This window comes from Macrotis lagotis, chromosome 1 (genome assembly GCF_037893015.1).
Source record: "Macrotis lagotis isolate mMagLag1 chromosome 1, bilby.v1.9.chrom.fasta, whole genome shotgun sequence".
Lineage (NCBI taxonomy): Eukaryota > Metazoa > Chordata > Mammalia > Peramelemorphia > Peramelidae > Macrotis > Macrotis lagotis.
In genome coordinates this window covers 399031545-399053760 of record NC_133658.1, presented here as the reverse complement: position 1 = coordinate 399053760, position 22216 = coordinate 399031545, and the positions used below count along the sequence as shown (strand labels likewise).

The 22216-nt window shown below is 38.1% G+C and overlaps 1 protein-coding gene across 1 annotated transcript in view; it reads right to left on the bottom strand.

Annotated features, from left to right (window-relative positions):
* FAT2 (FAT atypical cadherin 2) overlaps positions 1-22216 on the bottom strand; it is a 115591-nt gene that overhangs the window by 52729 nt on the left and 40646 nt on the right. The window contains exons 5-8 of the mRNA XM_074212577.1: positions 20862-21173; positions 10249-10459; positions 9576-9715; positions 4580-4858 (exon numbers count right to left, since the gene is read on the bottom strand). Of these exons, the coding sequence (XP_074068678.1) occupies positions 4580-4858; positions 9576-9715; positions 10249-10459; positions 20862-21173 (942 nt within the window). The remainder of the gene's footprint in view (positions 1-4579; positions 4859-9575; positions 9716-10248; positions 10460-20861; positions 21174-22216) is intronic.

Below are 22216 nucleotides of genomic sequence, written 5' to 3'. Positions count from 1 at the left end.
AGAAGGCAAAAGAGTTTAGAATGCAACTGAGAACCAACTACCCAGCAAAAATTAATGTCCTCTTCCAGGGAAAAAGATGGACTTTCAATGAACCAGGGGAATTTCAAATGTTCCTGTTGGAATGGCCAGAATTGAACAGAAGGTTTGATCTTCAAATACAGGATTCAGGTGAAGTATAGCAATTGGAGAAGGGGAAAATATGAGGGACTTAATGATGATGAACTGCATATATTCCTGTATAGAAAAATGACACTGATAATACTCATATGAACCTTCTCAATTAACAGAGCAGGTAGAAGGAGATTTATAGATGAGGCACAGGAGAAAGCTGAATTCAAAAATAAAATATGGTGTAAAAATGGAGTCAATATAAAAAAGGGAAATGTAATGGGAGAAAGAAAAAGGAGAGGGGGAATAGGCCAAGATGTTTCATATAATAAGATTTTTCTTTATTACAATGAGCTATTGCAATGATATGGAAGGGGGGGAAGGCAAGGGGGAATGAGGGAATCTTTGCTCTCATCAGAGGTGACTAGGAGAGGAAACAGCATATATACTCAATGGGATATAGACATCTGGAGTAAGAAGAGGGGGGACAGAGGGAAGGGGTAGGGATGTAAATGAAGGAGGATAGGATGGACCATGGGGGAAGAGGGGTCAGATATAACGCATTTTCTTTTTTACTTCTTGCAAGGGGCTGGGATTGAATGGCCTGTCCGAGACCATAGGGCCAGGTGGATGCTACGCCTGAGGGGTGGTATGGGGGCTCGGGGCTTCTTGGCCCCAGAGCCAGGGATCTATCTGCTGCACCACTCAGCTACTCTACAGCAGAGTCAGTGAAAGGAGAGGGAAAATATAGTACGTGGTAGTGGAGAAATACGAAAGGCGAGAGTTGCAATCAACAATGGCAATGGTGGAAAAATAGGGAAGTAACTTTTGTGATGGACTTATCATAAGGAATGTGAGCCACCCGCAACAGAGTTGGTGGTGTTAGTACACAGACTGAAGCACATTTTTTTTATTTTTATTATTATTATTATTATTATTATTATTATTATTATTATTATTTTGGGGGGAGGTGAAGGACAAATGGGGCTGGGTGGCCAGCCTGGGGCTGCATAGCAGGGTGATCGTTGGATATCTGAGGCCGGATTCAGACCTGGGTGCTCCTGGCTCAAGGGCCAGTGCTCTTTCTGCCACCCAGCCACCCCTACTATTATTACTATTTTATTTTAATTTAGGTCTTTTTATCCTTTTTTTGGTTTATGCAGGGCAATGGGGTTGGGGTGGCTTGCATGTCACACAGCTGGTTGATTGTTGGGTGTACGAGGCCGGATATGGGCTTGGGTTCTCCTGGCTCCGGGGCTGGTGCTCCATCTACTGCGCCACCTGGCCATACCTACAATTATTACTATTATTATTTTTTTAATTTTAATTTTAATTTTTTTCTCTCCCCTTTATCGCTCAAGTGAGTCTATATTTTTGGGGGGGAGGGGTTATTTTGTTTACTCTTAAACAAGAATATTTTATTAATGTATAAAAAAATTGTACAAAATGAGAATAAATATTAAATAAAAAAAGGAAGTACTGGGAAGACCCTTAATGCAGTAAGAACCTAGCAAGGGCAGATAAGGGCATATTTAGATCCATATTTTCCTCCTCTTTCCTAAGTCCTTCATCTCATTTTGGACTACAACTTCCCTATCCTGTCCCTCAGAGGACACAGACAGGCAACATAATGTAATATAGCAGTTCTCAATGTGTGGTCTGGGGACCCCTTAAGGTCCTTGGGACCCTTTCAGAGGGTCCATTCAGTCAAAACTATTTTGATGATGTTAAGGCATTTTAATTCCTAATACACTTAATGTTGATAGATTTAGCCTACATAAACAAAGCTAGTTGGAGAGTTCTCAGTAATTTCAAAGGATGTAAAGGAGTCCTGAAATAAAAAAATTAAGAACCATTAATTGTAATGGGAAAAAGTACTGACTTTGTAATTGAAATCAAGCTCCACTACTAATTATCTTTTTGAACTTGGGCAAATTACTATCCTTCTCTAGGTCTCAGTGTCTTCATTTGTAAAATGAGGGGATTGGGCTAAATAACTTCTAAGATTCTTTCTGGCAACTAGATGGAACAGTGGATAGAGACTTGGACTTGGAATCAGAAAGACCTAAACTCAAATGTGATCTCAGTCACTCACTAGCTGTGTGATCCTGGGCAAGCCATTTAACCTCTGTTTGCCTTAATCCATCAGAGAATGAAATGCAAACCACCCCAGTATCTTTGCCAAGAAAACCCCATGGAAATATATGGTCCACAAGGACATGAAGAATCAGACCTGAATGAACAACAAAGATCCCTTCTAGTTTTTTTTGCAAGGCAAATGGGGTTAAGTGGCTTGCCCAAGGTCACACAGCTAGGTAATTATTAAGTGTCTGAGGTCAAATTTGAACTCAGGTACTCCTGACTCCAGGACCGGTACTCTATCCACTGTGCCACCTAGCCAGCCCATCCCTTCTAGTTCTAATTTCCAAGAGATCTATTAGAAAGCCTCTCCTCTTTCAAGATTGAAAGCTGTGACAGGTCTTTCATGATGCATTTTCCCCAATTCTCCCAGCTAGAAGTGATTTCTATGACTTCTCATAATATTTTCCTAGGTCCTCCATTCTGCACTTCTCATACTCTATACTATTCGTGTGCATATGTCAACCCCTTATTAGACTGCTAGCTCCCTAAAGGCAGGATCTATTCCTGCCATGTCTACTTCATCAATATGTGAATTTTTGTTATTTTTATAAACATGGTTATTAATGATTACTACAGAGGCAGTAGAATATAGGAGATAAGAGAGCCAGCTTCAGATTCAGGAGGATATGAGTATTAGTTGCACCTCTGACAAATTTCTGGCTTAGTGAGCTACTCTCAAAGACTGTTTCAGATCCCTGACTTCCATTGCTAGATGGAGTTTCATCACTCAGGAGTTTCCTGTATCAGTGAAACCACAAGGCTGGTCACTGTCCTTTTCACCCTATGTTTAGTTGTTTTTAACAGTTCTGCTTTTATATAAAAAGCTGTCAACACATATTGTTGACAATATAATTATATAAGTCAAGAAAAAAGAGAGACTGCAAACCCTTATAAGTACGCAGATGGGAAAAGCTCCAGAAGGCAAAGAAATTGTTACTAACATTATTTTGATAAAAGTTATTATATTATTTTCCCAACTAAAACTGAAAAGGTTTTCATTTTTATTATTATATTTTATGACAAATTCCATTTTCTGTATTTTTTATTTGTAAAGAATATTGATAAGTTTAAAAATAAAATTTAATTTTAAATATTTAAATAAAAATAAGATTTTTTATTTTAAAAAGTTGAAATGTGCTATGATTTTTGGTTATATCTGTCTACCTTATGGTGACCTGTCCAAATTACAGATATTGTGACTTGGAGAAAAGTGTGGAAAATTTGTCCTTGTATATATGAATATATACAGTGACAGCAAACATAATTTTTTCTTTCCTTTTAAGATGGGAAGTTTCTGGGGGGAGGGGGTGGAAGGCTGAGTCTGTTTCACTTGACATAAACAATAGTCAACAATAATAATAGTTAGTGTGTGGATAGAACACCAGCCCTAGAGTCAGGAGGAACTGAGTTCATATTTGGCTTCAGATACTTGCTGGCCTTGGGCAAGTCACAACTTTGATTGCCTCCACAATAAATAAATAAAGAGCTCACATTTACATAGCACTTTAAGGTTTGCAAAGCACTTTACAAATATTACCTCATTTGATTCTCACAACAACCCTAGAACATAGCTATTAATATCCCTATTTTATAAATAAGGAAACTGAGGTAGGCAGAGGTTAAATGACTTACCCAGAGTCACATAGTCACTAAGTATCTGAACTTGGATTTGAACCCAGATCTTCTTGATTTTTTTCTCTGTCTACTCTGTTTACTCTACCACCTAGGTGCTCTGTCCACCCTGCCACCTAGGTGCCTGGATAAATCTTTGCAAATGATAATATTTTCCTACTTTTCAAGGTGGCTTATATTCTAATCTATAAAGGAATCTTCAGCTTAATCAGTAAGCTATTACTTTCCTTATGAACATTAAACTTCACCATTCCAAGACCCACTACCTCGAACTGAACTTGAATTAGGACTTTGGGCTCAAAGGTTCCAGGTTCCACTATTCCCCTGAGTCAGGGTAGTAGACAAATGAATGGTAGGACGAAGACTCAGGCTTCCATCCTTGCTACACCACTAATTCATCATTTCTTGTCTATGTCCCTCTGTGTCCTCATTATTAAAATGAGGACAATTGTACCTATTTCCCCACTCTTGTAGAGGTGGCAAATGAATAAATAGAAGGACATAATAGATATGAAAACACTTTATAAAAGAGAAAGTAGTTTAGCAAAATGATGGATCATTATATTGTTATTATACTTATTGCTGTCATCAGGAAATTCATCCTTCAGGAGTCATCAGTTTCTTCAAGCCTACATGTACTTGTACTTCCAAATAAACATGTCCTGAAAACATTTGCCCGCTTTCCCAGAGGACTCACCATGACAGTCAGGACATGGCGGCTAAGCCCTGAATTCAGGTCCAGTTTTCCTACAGTCACCAGCGAGCCACTACTTGGATCCAACTGGAAAAACTTGGTACTGCGGGTATCCACACTTCCCTGGATTGTGTAGACAAGGCTCTTGCCCCTGTCCTGGTCTGTGGCCTGGACTTGGAGAAGCTCTAACCCAGGGGGAGTGTCTTGGGGAACCTTCACCTCATACTGAGCTTTCAGGAACTGGGGTCGGTGCTGGTTGATGCTGATCAGATGTATAAAGACCTGAGAAATTAAGAGAAGGGGGGAAGAAATAGACACAAATACTCATTAAAGAATCTTCATCTCTGAAACCTAACCATTTCAGCCCTGCCTGAAGATCTCTAAAGGTCCCAGGTATGTCAGTACCTATCATGGGAGCTCATTTCACTGTTTAGTGGCTCTATTAAAGAATTTCCTTAAAATGAATTGAAAACCAAGTTCCTCATGAGTTGAAGACTTACAACACGTAAGGTCAAGGGTTAGCCCTAATCCCAGTACAAGTGCCTGTCTCCATTTGGTGGCTTCATTTATAGTTCCATAATAGCCATTATCTGTATTGATGATATTAGAACTCACTCAACTAGAAGCAAACAGTTGACTAGCTCACCTCTTTGGGGGAGCTGTTCAATTTGGGAAATTCCATATTCTTCCCCATGCTGACACTTCCCATTGCATCTGCTAGTCTCATCTGGGAATTTCCATTGATTGACACAGATTTGTCATAGCTATGAACTCTAGCCTGCTGAGTCAACCCCACAAAGCTCACACCAGTGTGGCACAGAATCTCTGCCCACAGAGTGAGATGGGAAAGTGTGACTGAAGCTACAGGTTGGGAGAAGGCAGAGTCAACCAGTTGCCTTCCCACTAAATTGTTTAGTGCCATCCACTGTTTCCAATTGCATTCCCAATGGTCTCACTCCTCTTTGGGAGCCCAGGGCCCTCATACTTTTTCCTCTCTCCTAATCAAACTCTATTTTCAGGAAAACTTCTTGTGAAATAATAGAATCTCAGAGAAAGAAAAGATGTCAGAGATAAAATTCAATCCTTTTTCAAGAAGGAATCTACTCTATGTTATGTTTCTGGTCATTAGAAAGTTTTTCCCTATCTTGAGCAGTAATCTGCATCTTCATTGTTTTTGGCTGCCATGATATACATTGTTGACTCATATTTAATTAATAATAGCCCACATTTATATAAAACTTCCTGTAATTTACAAATATTACATCATTTGATCCTCACAACAATCCTGAGTTGTAGGTTATTATCTCCATTTTACAGATGAAGAAACTGAAGCAAACAGAAGTTAAGTGACTCTGGATCACACAGTTAATAAGTTCTGAGGCAACATTTGAACTCAAGTCTTCCTGACTTCACACCCAATGCACTATCACTGTGCCACCTAGCTGCCCAAGAGATGACAGTCCAGACATCCAGATTTTGTTTTCATATATTTCCTATCTACTATTCATTCAGTAGCTTTATTTTTAAATCCAGATAAGGACATTACATTTGTCCCTATTATACTATCTTATCACATTTGAGCTATCACTTTGAACTGATCATTCACTCTCTTAGAATCCCAAATCTATCATTCAATATGTTGATTAATTCTCCCAGCTTCATGAATGAAATCTATGAATCTGATAAACATGTTATCTTTGCTTTTATCCAAGTCCTTGCTAAAAAATGCTTGAGAACACATGATCAAAGACAGATCCTGGACAAGTGACCTTAACTCTACCTGCTTCAATTTCCTCAACTGTAAAGTGAAGATAATTACAGCACCTTCATTGCAGGGTTTTGTGAGGGTCAAATGAGATAATGTTCATAAGAAACACTTGGTACATAGTAAGCATTATATAAATGATTATTCCTTTCCCTTCTCTTAGGACACATCACTAGGGATCTCCCTCCAACATTATCCATTTATACTGAGGTGTAAATGATTAATAATCATTAATAACAACAGAGAAGTTAGGGTTTGAATAGGGAAGAAGAATAGCATAATAAAAGAAGAATGTAGATGTAATAATAATAATAATAATAAAAATAATGGTAGTTAATATTTATAAAGCTCTTTGATGTCTGCAAAGTATTTTACAAAAATTATTTACTTTTATCCTCAGAACAGTTCTGAGAGGTTCTATCATTATCTCCATTTTACAGATGAGGACACTGAAGCAGACAGAATTTAAATGATTTGCCCAGGATCACAGAGCTATTAACTGCCTCAGATCAAATTTGAACTTAGATCTTTCTGATTCCAGTGTTCAATCCATTGTACTATCTAGCTGCTCCTAAGATTCTGTCTCTAAGAAATTCTGGTAGAATTTTATGGGTCAGTGGTAGGCCAATAGGGACAATATTTGATAGGATTATTCGCCTTCTGATCATGAGAACCAGTCCTAATGGTCAGGAAGTGAATGTGACCTCAGGCTTCATGGCCAGAGGCATAGTTTCTAAATGAGGGAGCTAATACCTACTATATTCTGCCTTGTTCCCCACACCTTGAATTTTTTAGGAAATACATGTTGTAAGCTGAAGAATGTTCATAGGAGGGGTGAACAAGATCACAAGGAGGCTGGAGACTCAGACATATTACAGTAACCCAGTAAGGAAACAAAAATATCTAGCCCTGAAAAGAAAAGACTTAAGAGAAATGTGGTTGATGTTTTCCCCTCTCTGAAGGACTATACTTTAGAGATTATAGATTTAAAACTAGAAGGGACCTTAGAGGTCCTTGAATCCAGTCCCATTGTTATACTGGATAAGCAACAGTTCAGGAATCAAATCCAGATCTATGGACACCAATCTTTCTGCCATACCAATCAGCCTCTCATCCAACTTTATTCTTGTCTTGTTCAACCCTGAAGGACATAAATAAAAATACTAGATGGAGGAGGAAGCAAAGTAGATTTCTATATTATATTAAAAACAAAAACAAACTCAAACTTCCCAACAACTGGTCCCTAAGGTAGAAAGAGCTGACTCAGGAGAAAGGGGACTTCTTTATCTCTAAAAGTCTTCAAATAGAAACTGAATAGTTACATGCTAGGGATTTTTTAAAGAGGGTTCTTTCTCAAGAGGAGTTTGGACAAGATATCCTAGGTTGGATCATGGGCATCTGGTGGCACAGTGGACAGAATGCCCAAGAAGACCAGAGTTCAAATCTAGAGTCATTCACTGGCTGGGGTGATCCTGAGCAAGTTATTTAACTTATGTTTGCCTCAATTTCCTCATTAATAGCATATCCACCTCCAAGAGTTGATATAAGGATGAAATGAAATAATATTTGTAAAGTAATTAGCATAATATCTGGCTCATAGTAAGTAGATACTATATAAATGCTTACTATCTTGATGATGATGATGATGATGATAGTGGTGGTGGTGATTTCTGAGGTCCCCATTTGCACTAAGATTCTATGGTTTCCAATCCATAATACATACTAAATGGTTATACAAATATGGGTGAGAGATGAATTCTTAACCACACAAGGGATAGAGACAGTTACAAAAGATAAAAGATACCTTCGATTATGTGAAGTTGAAAAGTTTCCACACAAACAAAATTAAGGCATTTAACATAAGAAGGGAGACAGTGAGATGGGGAAAAAAGGACTTAATGCCTTCTATGTGCCAGGCTAAGCTCTGGGGATTCAAAGAAGGGCAAAAGACAGTCCTGACTTTCAAGAAGTTCACAGTCTAATTAGGGAGACAACATGAAAATGACCATGTATAAAGAAGACATATACAAGATAGTGAAAAGAATCATCAGAGACAAGGTATTAGAATTAAGAAGGATTGGAAAAACTTCTTGAAGAATGGGGTATTTTAGCTCAGACTTGAAGGAAGCTCAGAGGTGTAGGGCAATTGATAATCAATGAATAAACCATTAAGTGTCAACTATGTGTCAGACAGTATGATGAGCACTGGTAGCTATTGCTATAGCCCAGGTATTAGGTGATTTAGAACTATATCAAGATGGTGGCGATATCAGAAAAGAGAAGAGAAAATATTAGAGAGGTATTACAAAGGTAAAATCAACAGACCTTGGCTAGAGGAGGGTGGATGGGTAAGAGAAAGGAAAGAATCAAGGGTTACACCTAGATTGTTAGCCTGGGGGACTGGGAAGATGGTGATACCCTTGACAATAATGTTGTCATATATTATTCATTCTCGTAGAGAACCATGATATCAGGGAGGTGATGCAATGACATACAAGTGAATTGGATTTAAGTGAGGAGGGGAGTTCTGCAGAGAAAATAGCCTCACTTTCTTCTCCAGAAACATTTGGGTCCAGGGCCCAGATATGGAACAGGGTAACTGGAGATGGCTTTGGATTCAGTAGGGAAGTTTGAAAAGTGGGGAGGGTGTGGGGTTTGGGCAAAGATATTGATCTTGGTTCTGGACATGTTGAGTTTAAGATGTTACAGGATTGTCCAGTTTGAGATGTCAAATGGACAGTTGGAGAAAAAATAGATTGAAGAGGAAGAGAAACAGTAAGGGTAAGATGAGAAGAAATTGAGGGAGGCAAAAGAAGAAAAGGAGAAAGGAAAGAGAAGTGAGCAAACAAAAGGAAGAAGATAATAGGATTATAAGATCATTGATCCAGAACTGGAAGGAATCTTAGAGTCCATCAAGTTCAGTACCCTAATTCTATCCATGAAGAAACTGAGGCCCAGTAAGGTTATGGTCACAAAGCTAGTAAAGACCTGAGAAAGGATTTGGAACTCCAAGTCCAGTGCTTTATCCACTTCTTTTGTGAGGAAGAAAAGTGAAGTGGGGGAAAGGAAGACAAGAGGTATCACAGGGAGAGGGGAAAAAAGAAGAGAAGAAGAGAGAAGAGAAGGTGATTGTAAGGAGGTAGGACAAGAAGGAGGATGGGATGGGGAGATGAAGGAATGATAGAAGAAAGGATTCCCCAGTTCTGCCTTGTCAAGGGATTGACCAACTCTTACCTGGGCGGAGATCCTTCGGGAGCCATCTGTCACCTCCACTGTCAGGTTATAGCTTGCCTTCCTCCTGGAGTCCAGGTGCCTGGCAATGACCATGCTGCCTGTAGTCATCTCAATGTCAAAGTCCATGTCTTCATCACCACCTAGATGTAAGGAGGGAATAGGGAGTGAAACAGAAACAAGATCTATGGACTCTAGTCAAGGAAGAGTTAGGTTCCCTCTATGGCAAGACTCCAGTCAATAAGCCCCAAAGGGGTATTAATGTGTGTCTTTGTGTATGTGTCTCTGTGTGTGTCTTATGTATCTGTGCTGTTGTAAGATGTAGAAGTGGGGAGTAGAGCAAGAAAAAGAGGGCAGACAAACTTTAGGAAAGAATTAATTCTAAGTGCCCCCAAGGAGGCATTATAATACCTAAGTGTCCTTCCCAAGAGCAAAGAAAGCAGCAAGCTTATCCTATACAACAATCTAATTGACACTAAAATAATGGGACAGGGAGTAGTTAAACTGATCCCTTGGGGATGAGAGAGGGAGACAAACCCCTCCCTCCCAATCCCCAAATCTATGGAGACCTTTCCTTAATGGAGTTAACTCAACCACCCTTAGAATGTGATAGAGAGAAGATAACCCAAGAAGTTTGAGGCTAGCCTGGAGAAAAGAGGCCCAGACCCCACCTCACCAGAGATGTTGAACCACAGTAGGCCAGGTGGGTCCTCAACACTGACCATGCCCACCATGTGGTTCACAGGATCAGTCTCCATGGCAGCAAAGTTGTAGTGGGGCTCATCAAAGACCCATAGCTTTCCTGAAGGGATGGGCCGAGGGATCCACTCTATATGCAGTCTGACGCTGGAGAAGCGTGGGGTCTGCCCATGGTCTACTGCCTGGATCTGCAAATCAAACCATTAATCAATCAATAACTATTCATTAAAGCCCCTTTACATGCCAGAAGTGGAGAATATGAGTCCAAAGAATTTTTTAAAATCCCTAGAGGAAAGGAGCTCAAATTCGAATGGAGCAGACAACAATGCCATATTAAAAAAAAACCATAAAAGCAAATACAAATCAGATCTAGATAAATGAAATCATAAAATAAACAAGAAAGAAAGTAAGGAGCTAAATAGATTGTTAGAAAAATTAGATATGGTAGACTTATGGAGGAAACTGAATGGGGATAGAAAGGAATATACCTTTTTCTCTGCAGTACATGGAACTTATACAGAAATTGACCATGTACTAGGACATAAAAACCTAATTAGCAACTGCAGAAAGGCAGAAATAGTGAATACATCTTTCTCAGATCACAATGCAATAAAAGTCATATGCAATACTGGGCCAAGGAGATATAGACCCAGAACAAATTGGAAACTGAATAACCTCATTTTAAAAAATGAGTGGGCCAAAAAACAAATTATAGAAATAATTAACCATTTTATCCTAGATAATGATAATAATGAAACAACATACCAAAACCTATGGGATTCATTCCAAGCAACTCTCAGGGTATATATTACAGCTCTAAATGCTTACATGAATAAATTGGAGAAAGAAGAAATCAATGAACTAAACATGCAACTAAAAAAATTAGAGAAAGAACAAATCAAAAATCCTCAATTAAATACCAAATTAGAAATTCTAAAAATTAAAGGAGAAATTAATAAAATTGAAAGCAAAAAACTATTGAATTAATAAATAAAACCAAAAGTTGGTATTATGAAAAAAATGATAAACCTCTGGTCAATTTGATTAAAAAAAGAAAGAAGAAAACCAAATTGCTAGTATCATAAATGAAAGAGGTGAACTCACCACCAATGAGGAGGAAATTAAAGTAATAATTTGAAATTATTTTACCCAACTCTATACCAATAAATTTGATAATCTAAGTGAAATGGATGAATATTTATAAAAATATAAGTTGCCCAGGTTAAATGAAGAAGAGATTAAATACCTAAACAACCCTATCTCAGAAAAAGAAATTCAACAAGCCATTATTGAATTCCCTAAAAAAAAAATCTCCAGGGCCTGATGGATTCACAAGTGAATTCTACCAAACATTTAAGGAACAATTGGTTCCAATCCTATATAAACTCTTTGGAAAAATAGGGAAAGATGGAACTCTGCCTAACTCTTTCTATGAAACCAATATGGTACTGTTACCTAAACCAGGAAGAGTTAAAACAGAGAAAGAAAATTATAGACCTATTTCCCTGAAGAATATAGATGCAAAAATCCTAAATAAAATCTTAGCAAAATGATTACAACAAGTCATCACTAGGATAATACATTATGATCAAGTAGAATTTATTCCAGGAATGCAGGGTTGGTTCAATATTAGGAAAACTGTTAGTATACTCAATTATATCAACAACAAACCTATAAGAAATCATATGATCATATCAATAGATGCTGAAAAAGCTTTTGACAAAATACAGCATCCATTCCTATTAAAAACACTAGAGAGTGTAGGAATAAATGGACTGTTCTTTAAAATAATTAGCAGTATCTATCTGAAACCATCAACAAGCATTATATTCAATGGGGAGAGGCTAGAGGCATTCCCAATAAGATCAAGGGTGAAACAAGGGTGCCCATTATCACCACTACTATTCAATATTGTATTGGAAATGTTAGCATCAGCAATTAGAGAAGAAAAGGAAATTGAAGGAATTAGAATTGGGAAGGAAGAGACAAAACTCTCACTCTTTGCAGATGACATGATGGTCTACCTAGAGAATCCCAAGAAATCATCCAAAAATGCTCTAAACCATTAATTATTAGAGAAATACAAATTAAAGCTTCTCTGAGGTACCACCTCACACCTCTCAGATTGGCCAATATGACCAGGAAGGATAATGAACATTGTTGGAAGGGTTGTGAGAAATCTGGGATACTATTACATGGTTGGTGGAGCTGTGAACTCATCCAACCCTTCTGGAGAGCTATTTGGAACTATGCCCAAAGGAACAAAAATATGCATACCCTTTGACCCAGCAATACCACTACTGGGTCTATACCCTGAAGAAATGATGAAAAAGGGTAAAAACATTACTTGTACAAAAATATTTATAGCAGCCCTGTTTGTGGTGGCAAAGAATTGGAAACCAAGTAAATGTCCTTCAATTGGGGAATGGCTTAGCAAACTGTGGTATATGTATGTCATAGAACACTATTGTTCTATTAGAAACCAGGAGAGGGATTTGCATGAACTGATGCTGAGTGAGATGAGCAGAACCAGAAAAACACTGTACACCCTAACAGCAACATGGGAGTGATGTTCAACCTTGAAGGACTTGCTCATTCCATCAGTGCAACAATCGGGAACAATTTTGGGCTGTCTGCAAAGGAGAGTGCCATCTGTATCCAGATAAGGAGCTGTGGAGTTTGAATAAAGTGCAAGGACTATTCCCTTTAATTTAGAAAAAAACAGATATCTTATTGTATGATCTTGTTACCTCTTAGACTTCTAGTCTCTTCTTTAAGGATATGATTTCTCTCTCATCACACCCAATTTGGATCAAGGTACAACATGGAAACAAAGTAAAGACTGACAGAATGATTTCTGGGGGGGGGAGGGAAGCAAGATTGGGGGGGAAAATTGTAAAACTCAATATCTTTAATAAAAAATAAATTAAAAAAAACAAATACAAGATAGTTGAGGAGGGAGGGCACTAGAACTTGGAAGGAGTGGGGATCAGCAAAGGCACCAAATTGCAGAAGATGGTGCAATGTTATATCTTAAAGAAAAAGGAGTTCTCTTTGAAAGAGAGGAAAGAAGAGAGTATATACAAAGTATGTGGCACTGCCAAGGCACAGAGATGAAGTGACATTGGTCAGGTTGCCTGTAATGCAGAGTACAGGAAGGGGAGTAATATTCAGTAAGCCTATAAAGTTAGATTGGGTAAAGCTTTAATAACTGAACAAAGGAATTTATGGTTTTTGTCCTCCAGGCAATAGAAAGCCACTGGAGTTGGCTGAGTAGGAGGAGAGAGAGACAAAAAGAAAATAAATTACTGGGAAGGCCTTGGAACTAATAATAGGGGAGAGGGCAGGATTCCTGAACCTCTTAAAAGCAGGAACCCCTATGTCTCTTTCTATTCCTGATACTCAAGATCCCTGGGTTTTTTCTATCTCAGTTTTGCTATCTGTATGTAACATGCAACCAATCACAAAGTGAATGGATTGTCATTCTCCAGAAGAATTTCAGACAACTGAAAGAACCAGGCATTTGTAACACCCCTCTATCTTCAGGACCAGATTCAATTGTACTGGGCTCTTTGGTTCTTTAATTCCTTCTTGTTTCTCCAGTCTATCAAGTCTGATCTGACCACACTCTCCTCTATTACCAATCTTTATCCTATGGTCAGCTATTTCAATAAGGCTTCTCCTTCCAACCTTGAATCTCTTGTCTCTTGACCTTCAGTCTCTGGAGGTAAATCTGAAGATTCATATCTAATCCTCAAATTTGGGAAATTCTTATCACCAGACTCCTACATTCCCTCTGTGATTACTGAATCATTTAAAAATAGTACTTGCCTAGTTCACTAAAATGAATCCTGTCCAACCTCAACTGGCCTCTCACTGTTGTACAATTATATTTTTGTTCATTTCTTAATGACTTATCACATTTCTACCCCAGAAGTTCCAAGACTTTTTTTTCCTCTTCAAGCCTCCTAAAGTTCTCCACTTCCTTTCTTTCCCTTTCACTCTCATCACAATTCTTCAATGAATACTTCACTCTTAGATAAGACATCTGAAATTTCATTCTCATAATTCTCAGAATCCTTACTCCTCCTCTCCTATCAAATTTCAGAGGCTGTGGTCAAGAATTGGGGGAGCAAAAATATTCATAGTGGTTCTTTTTAGAGTGGCAAAGAATTGGAAATCAAGGGGATGCCCATCAATTGGGGAAGAGCTGACCAAGTTATGGTCTAAGAATGCTTTGGAATACTATTGTTAGTCTATAAGACACCACAAATGGTCAGACTCCAAAGAACCATGGAATGAATTACAGGAACTGATGCTGTGTGAAGGGAGCAGAACGGAGAGAACATTGTACACACTGACAACAACATTATGAGATTATCAACCTTGTTGAATGCAGCTACTCTCAGTAGTTTAGAGAGCTGGCCAACCCTAGGAGACCACCTATGAACAATGTTATCCCCATCCAGAGAAAGAAAAACAAAACAAAACAATATAAAGACTACACTCACTTTTTAAAAATTTCTCTTTATGTATTTCTTTCCTATCTCATGGATTTCTTTCTTTTCCCTTAATCCTAATTGCTCATACTGAAAATCACTAATCTGTAAACATGTTAAAATAAATGTATATGTATAATATTTACTTGACTGTTTGCCACTGAGAGGAGTGGGAAGAGAGGGTAGAAGGAAATCACGTAACTTAAAAATATGCAAACGCACATGGATGCATGTTGAAAAATTTTTATAGCATATAATTAGAAAAATATAATAAAATTTAAAAATATAGAAAAAAAGAAAATAAAATATCAATTAGAAAAAAATCAGGGGAGTATAGATTTAAAACTAAAAGATACCTCAGAGACCAACTACTTCAACCCTCTCATTTTGCAAGACCAGAAGGGTGAACCAAGTTGCAGAAGGTTACACAGGTAGCAAGTCGAAGAAATGGAATTCGAACTCATATCCTGAGATACAGATAGATATTCTTTCCACTGTGTCACAATAGTAACCCCTGAAGCATTTTTCATCCTGCCTGTTCTATGACCTTCTTCAGTCAAGCATCCTTCCTCCCCTATATCTCCAATCTCTCCCTTTCTGCTGGTTCCTTTTTCTCAGGCATTCCTAAATACCTTCCTTAGATCTTTAGTCTTTTAAGTCCAAAGTGTTATATACACAGTCTACAACACTCATGAGTGTAGAAAATGTGGTTCCTAATTATTTTAATGTATTGGTATATGAATATCTATAATATGTAGATATATATAAAGAAATACATAAATGTGGTTTTCTAAGTCAATATTCAGCACACAGGAAACTTTATGTGCAGTTTAGCAGCTCCTGTTATTTCTAATTTGACATCACTACTTTAAGCTGTTATCCTATTTCTCTCTTCACCTTCATTGTCAAATTTCTAAGAATAGTCTATACTTGTTGCTGTATTTTTTCACACCACCCATTCATTTCTCAACATCTGCAGACTGGCAAACATCCCAACCGTACTATAGAAACTGCTTTCTTTAGTTACTAATGGAATTCCCCATGTCATTCTTCTTGTCCCCATTTTCTTTTACCTCTTTCCAGCATTCAGCAATTAGAACTACTCTCCCTCCTTGATACCCTGTATTCTCTTGGCTTCAGAAATAATGCATCCTCATGGTTTTCTTCTTCTGACTGCTCATCTTGTCTTTTGCTGGCTCCTCAAATTACTTCTACACCTGGACGTGAATTCCAAGCTTTATTTCTTGGCTCATCTCTCTATCTAATCCTTTCCTTGGTGATCTCATCTGCTCCCATAGATTCAATGGAAATGATTCCTAAATGAATAATTCTAGCCCTGAACATTTCCCTGGGCTCAAGCTCCATAACTGCCTACTGAAAAATATCCTCCTGAATTTCCTACTGACACCTTAAGCTATTATTATTGCAAACTGAATTCATTATCATCTCACCAAAAACTTGCCCTTTCTCCTAAGTTCCTTATTTCTGTTTATATATCATCCACCCAGTCACCTAAACTCCAAACGCTGGAGTTGTCTTTGACTCTTGTCTAACTATCACTTAAACAATCAATCAGCTGTCACATAATTGATATTCTAATTGGGTGTTCCAAACTCCACATCATTTCCCACACCTATAACTTTCTTCAGCTTCTATTATAATTTCTCTCGTAATCTGACTTCCTGCCCCTACTTTATCCTCTATTTTATTCTTCACTCTGCTGTCAGAATAATCTTTCCAACAACACATGCCTCTGAAGATTTCATTCTCTCATTCAAAACTTTCCAGTGGCTCTCTACTTCCCACAAAAGAAAGCATAGCTTTTAAATTGTATTCAATAATAATAATAACTAGTACTTAGATAACATAGCTTACGTGTTTATCTTCTTTGATCCTTACAATAACTCTGAGAGGTGGGTGTTCTCAATATTCCCATTTTACACTAGAGGAAAGTGAGGTTAAGAAGTTTAATTGACTTTATCAGAGTCAAACAGTTAGCTAATCTGAGGCCAGATTCAGGTCTTCCTGGCTTCTTCCCAACTCTCCATTCACTGCTACTAGATGTCCAGTAGACATTTTAAACTGAACATATTTAAAATGGGACTCATTATATTTCCCCCTAAAACCCTCCCCAACTCCTAATACTACAGGGGGCAAAATCATCCTTTCAATCCTTCAGACTGGCAAACTAAGTATCATCCTTGATTCCTGACTATGTATTACCCCTCAACCCCATATCCAAATTGTTGCCAAGGCCTCTCGATTTCACCTTTGCAACATCTCTTGAATTTTCTGGGTTTCCCCACCCCCTGCCCCACCTTCTCTCCTCTAATACTGACATCAGGCCTTTATCATCACAAGGAAAGTCTGAGAGGCAAGGCATACTGACGATTAGACCATCAAGAGACAGGTTTGGATATATTGAGTTGTCACACTCTGTCACCAGATATCACACGCAGGTGCTTGCTGAGCATTGTTCATGATATCTCATTGATATGAAAAGAAACAAAACCTTTTAAGACCAAGAGACTCCTACAACAGTCAGATAGTACTGTTTCCTATAAATCAAGTCCTAGGATGGAAAGATTCAGGTAAAGGCAAGTAAGAAGGATGTCTTGAACAGCATAGCCCTTGCTATAATAAGTATAATTGTGCAACTCACACCTCCAATCATTTGGTTGGTTAGTGTGGTTCTCTTCAATACCTAAGGATTAGTAGTAGTATCATCTGAATCCTATTTATTTCTGAACATGTCCTTCTCACATCTTTGATACTGGAAGCTCTTCAAGGGCATGATCTGAGATATCTGCCTGGTAATCCAAGCTCAAGACTTTGCTTTTTCAGAAATGTTTGTTCAATTGAATCTGAGCAATTAAGTTCAACAATCACAATCTTTTCAAACTTAAAATTCAGTGGGGAAAAACACTTAGGGAAATAGAAGGGTTCAATTATGGTTCCCCTGGCTTGCTTGTCATTTTGGACAAATTATCCAACTTTTCTGGTTCTCACCTTCCCAAGAAGTAAAACAGGGACAAAAATTATTATTACCTCATCTCATTGCTTAGCTGTGCCATGGTACTGACAACAAACTAGTGGATAAGGTCAATTTTCTCCAATGGGGGAGAGAGAGAGACAGACAGAGAGAGAGAGAGAGAGAGAGAGAGAGAGAGAGAGAGAGAGAGAGAGAGAGAGAGAGACATAGCAACTAAGGATGACACTGGGCAGTCAGGATGGAGTGACCCTTCTAAGCATAAGTGTGACTTTTCCTAAGGGTCTTGGACCTCCAGGAGTGATAATCTATTCAAAGATCATAGTGAAGGGTATGCTGTGCAAGACATCTTTGGAGTTAGAAGACAGTTATAAACCAGGTACTCTGACCTTTTCTAAGTTTTAGAGAAGAAAACTGATGCCCAGAGATAGGCTGACTGGACCATGACCATAAAGTAAGTTAGTCACAAAATGAGGACTGACATGCTCATCTCATGATTCCTGGTGGGAGGCTGGGATGGAAGGTGCATTTATTATTTGAGCTGGTGCTAGAGATAGCAAGCCTCTTCACTTAGCTCCTGAACCCCAACCGGGCTCCTCAAAGGCAGTATTCCCAAAGGCATATGCATCTGAACAGCAATTTACTGAGAGCAGGGAGTGGAGAACTGACTTTGAATGCAGGAAGACTGAAATTGGAATCCTATTTCTGACACATACTGTCTGTGTGGCTCTGGGGAGGTCATTTAACTCCTTTGTGCTCTTGGCAGATCCCTTAAGACCAAATTTACAGGAAAGCTGCTGCCCTGTATTGGGAGCAGGAATTTCCTCCCTGGGGAGCACTCTAGAGGAGTGCTATCTGACTAAAATAGAAACAGGGATCACTAAGTGTTCCTGGGAGCAGCACATGGATTTAAAAACCACATTATGAATATTATCTATCTTCTATTATATCTTTTTTGGTTGTTGTTAAATATTATCCAATCACTTTGTTATCTGGTTCAGGTCACACTTGGATGTGTTGTCACTGAATTTGACACTTCTGGTTCAGGGCCAATTTTGAAGTGGGATGGGTTCATGGTGCCTGGGATGAGTGTTTGTCACTGAGACCAGTGAAATCACAGGTCCAGTTCTCCATCTCTGTCTTAATAACAACAGGTCACATTATTTATATGGCACCTTAAAGCTGACAAAGCACTTTTCTTATAACCAATCTATAAGGTAGGTAGCGTATTATTTCCCTTTTACATATGAAGAAACTGAGGCTCAGGGAATTTAAATGATTTACCAAATGTCCCACGGCTAATAGGTGACTGAGCCAGGATTTTAACAAGGGATCAAATCTTAACCCAAGGGTCAGCAAAGACAAACTTGAGTCACATGGAGTTCTTTAAATACACTTAGATCAGCCCCAATTTGTCCTGTATATTTATTCTGGAAAGAACTGGAAAGCAAAAAGTGTTTTTGCATTTCTTTGTATCTCTAGTGCTTAACTTGGTACATAGTAGGTGCTTATTAAATGACAGCTGACTGACATACATACTGCCTTTAGCCAAAATACATATTTGAATGAGTCTTTATCAGTCTGTTGATTCATTTCTTTAATACACAAATATGCTATAAATTGCTAGCCCAGGCCCGGAGAGCTATATCCCTTTGCCAATAAGCACTGCTCAAAACACTAATTCTGGCTTGGGCTTCTTCTCTCTAATCATTTCTCAGCATTCTCAACAATGTCCCGAGGGTTTAAGGCTGGGTACTTCCCTCCTCCTCCTGCCTCAGCCCCATACCTCATCTCCCCAGGGTCAGATTCTGGAAGCCTTCCTAGGTGATAAACAGCTAACCTGTTTTAAGTATTGTATAAACATGCCAAGGAGAAAAAGCAGTAGGAGCTCCTCATTGCCCTTTTTTTCACTTTCTAGGTCAAAAAGTAGCTTCAGCTGTATTAAAGTGGAGAAGTCTTAAATTCAGTCCTGGCTCCAATACGTACTAACTATAAATCATTTCCTGTCTTTTAAGTGTCAAAAAATGTTATTTGTTCCTTCTTTTATAACACTGCAATCCCCCAAAGCATATATTGCTCCAACTTGTATAAATGAAATAAAACAACTAAGATAAACTGGTAAAAAAAAAACTACTAAGTAGAATGTAATTCTTCAAAAAGTATATTCCAATTTTTTTTAAAAAGGAAAAGTACAAAAATACAAAAAAAAAGGAAATGTACAAAAATATTTATAGCAGCTCTTTTTATGGTGACTAAGAATTGGAAATTGAAGAGATGCCCCTTAATTAGGGATTGGCTAAACAAGTTAGGGTATATGATTGTGATGGAATGTACCATAAGAAATGACAGAATGACTTCAGAAAAAGCTGGAAAGTTTCACATAATCTGATAAAAAGGCAGAAGCAGAAGAGCATTGTATGATGAACTATGAATGACAACTATTCTAGCAACTAATAATCCAAGACAATTCCAAAGGACTCAAGATGAAAAATATTGCCTCCAAATAAAGATTTGATGTTGTCTGTATACAAACTGAAGCATACTATTTTTTTTCTTCCTTCCTTCCTTCCTTCCTTCCTTCCTTCTTTCCTTCCTTCCTTCCTTCCTTCCTTCCTTCCTATCTTCTTGCATAAAATAACTAATATGGAAAACTTTTACATGATTACACACATATAACCTATATCAGATATCTTATCATCTCAGGGAGATAGAGGGAAGGAGAGATAGAATTTGAAACTCAAAACTTTTTTTAAAAGTTAAAAATTATTTTTACATGTAGTTGGGGTAAAAATTAAACTATTAAAAAAACTATATTTTAAAAGTATTATACAAAATAGATCTTCTCCTATAAAAAAGCATCCAAATCCTACCTTAACCCAAAGGAAGAGCTAAAAATATCATTTCAGATCTTGAGACAGGGTCAAAGAAAAATATTTGTGGGGGCAAGGGTGAGATTTGTTCCATTAACAAGGCTATTTCCCTACCCTTTGTAAATCTCCTTAGAGTCTAATTGGCTAGGCTTCTTCCTCCTCCCCTTACTTCAGGGATTCCTTGAGAGTAGATTAAGATTAGGGCCTATAACCATTCCTCTTGTCCTCTCACCGTGAGAATGTTGTATACACCAGCAGGAAAGTTGACACTGGTAGACACCACACCTGTCTCAGGGTCAATGGTGAAAGCCTCCTCATCATTCTCCTCAATGCTATAGGTCACCTGGCCATTGGGACCTTCATCACGATCTGAAGCCACCAGTCTATACACAGGACCTGGTAGAGTGGAGCCTTGTCGCTCTGGAAGACGGATTTTGAAGCGTTTGTGGGAGAAAGAAGGTGAGTTGTCATTGACATCCAAGACACGCACTACTACTCTAGAAGAGGACTGCAGGCCTGGTTTTCCATTGTCTTGTACAGCCACCTGGAAGCAGATATAATTACTGAGTATCTGTGGTTCAAAAGCAGCAAGCTTATCATTCTCAAATCTTACAATGATTATTTTTGACAAGTTGCAACTAGGAAGCAAGGAACAAGAAAAGAAGGGTGAGGCATAGAAGGAACTACATAAAAATCAAAGACTCTTAGACATGGAGTCTTTGAGTCAACCAGTCCAATCTTCCAGCTAGTGAATGGATTTCACCTCCACTTGAAAAACTTTAACGATGGAGATTTCACTGTTCCATATAGTAAACCATTCCATCTATAGGTTGATTCATTTATAGGAAGTCCATCCCATTACTAAGCTCCTCTGATTCATTGGAAGAATCCAATGATGAAAAATTTGCCATTTCCTCATACAATCCCTTTCTCTTTGGATAATTAGTTATTAGATTTAGATTAGGTACCATATGTCCCTTGTACTTTTGTCCTTGTTCCTAATTCTACTCTCTAAGGAATTTGAGTTCAAGTATTGGTTTTATCTTACCTATGTGACCTCAGGCAAATCCCTCTACCTCTGATCCTGAGTTTTCTTAGCTAAAAAATGAGAATTGGACTAAATGACCCCTAAGGTCTCTTCTAATGCAAGTTGACCAACCTATGTATAATCTCTCTTTTAAACTAAAATTTTTTAAATACTTGAAGACAAGTTATATCATGTTCCTCTCCCATCCCCAAGTAAATCTATTACTAATTCCTTTAACAGATTCTCATAGGGAATTATTTTCAATCTCATCACTATTCATCACTTAGTATGGTTTGTGGCTCATTAATAGGTCCTTATTAAACACTTGGTAAATTGGACATTCTAGCCACTCTGCTCTGAATGCCCTCCACTTTGTGGTTGTGTTTTCTAAAATGTAGCAACCACCCAAGAACTGAATATAAAACTTTCCTGATGAGTTCTGACCAGGGTCAAAGGAGAGTGTCACTATGTCTTCTTTTATCTTGGATACTATGCTTCAATTCAAGCAGCCTAAAAAAATATTAACTTTTTAGCTAGCATATTATACAATTGACTCATAT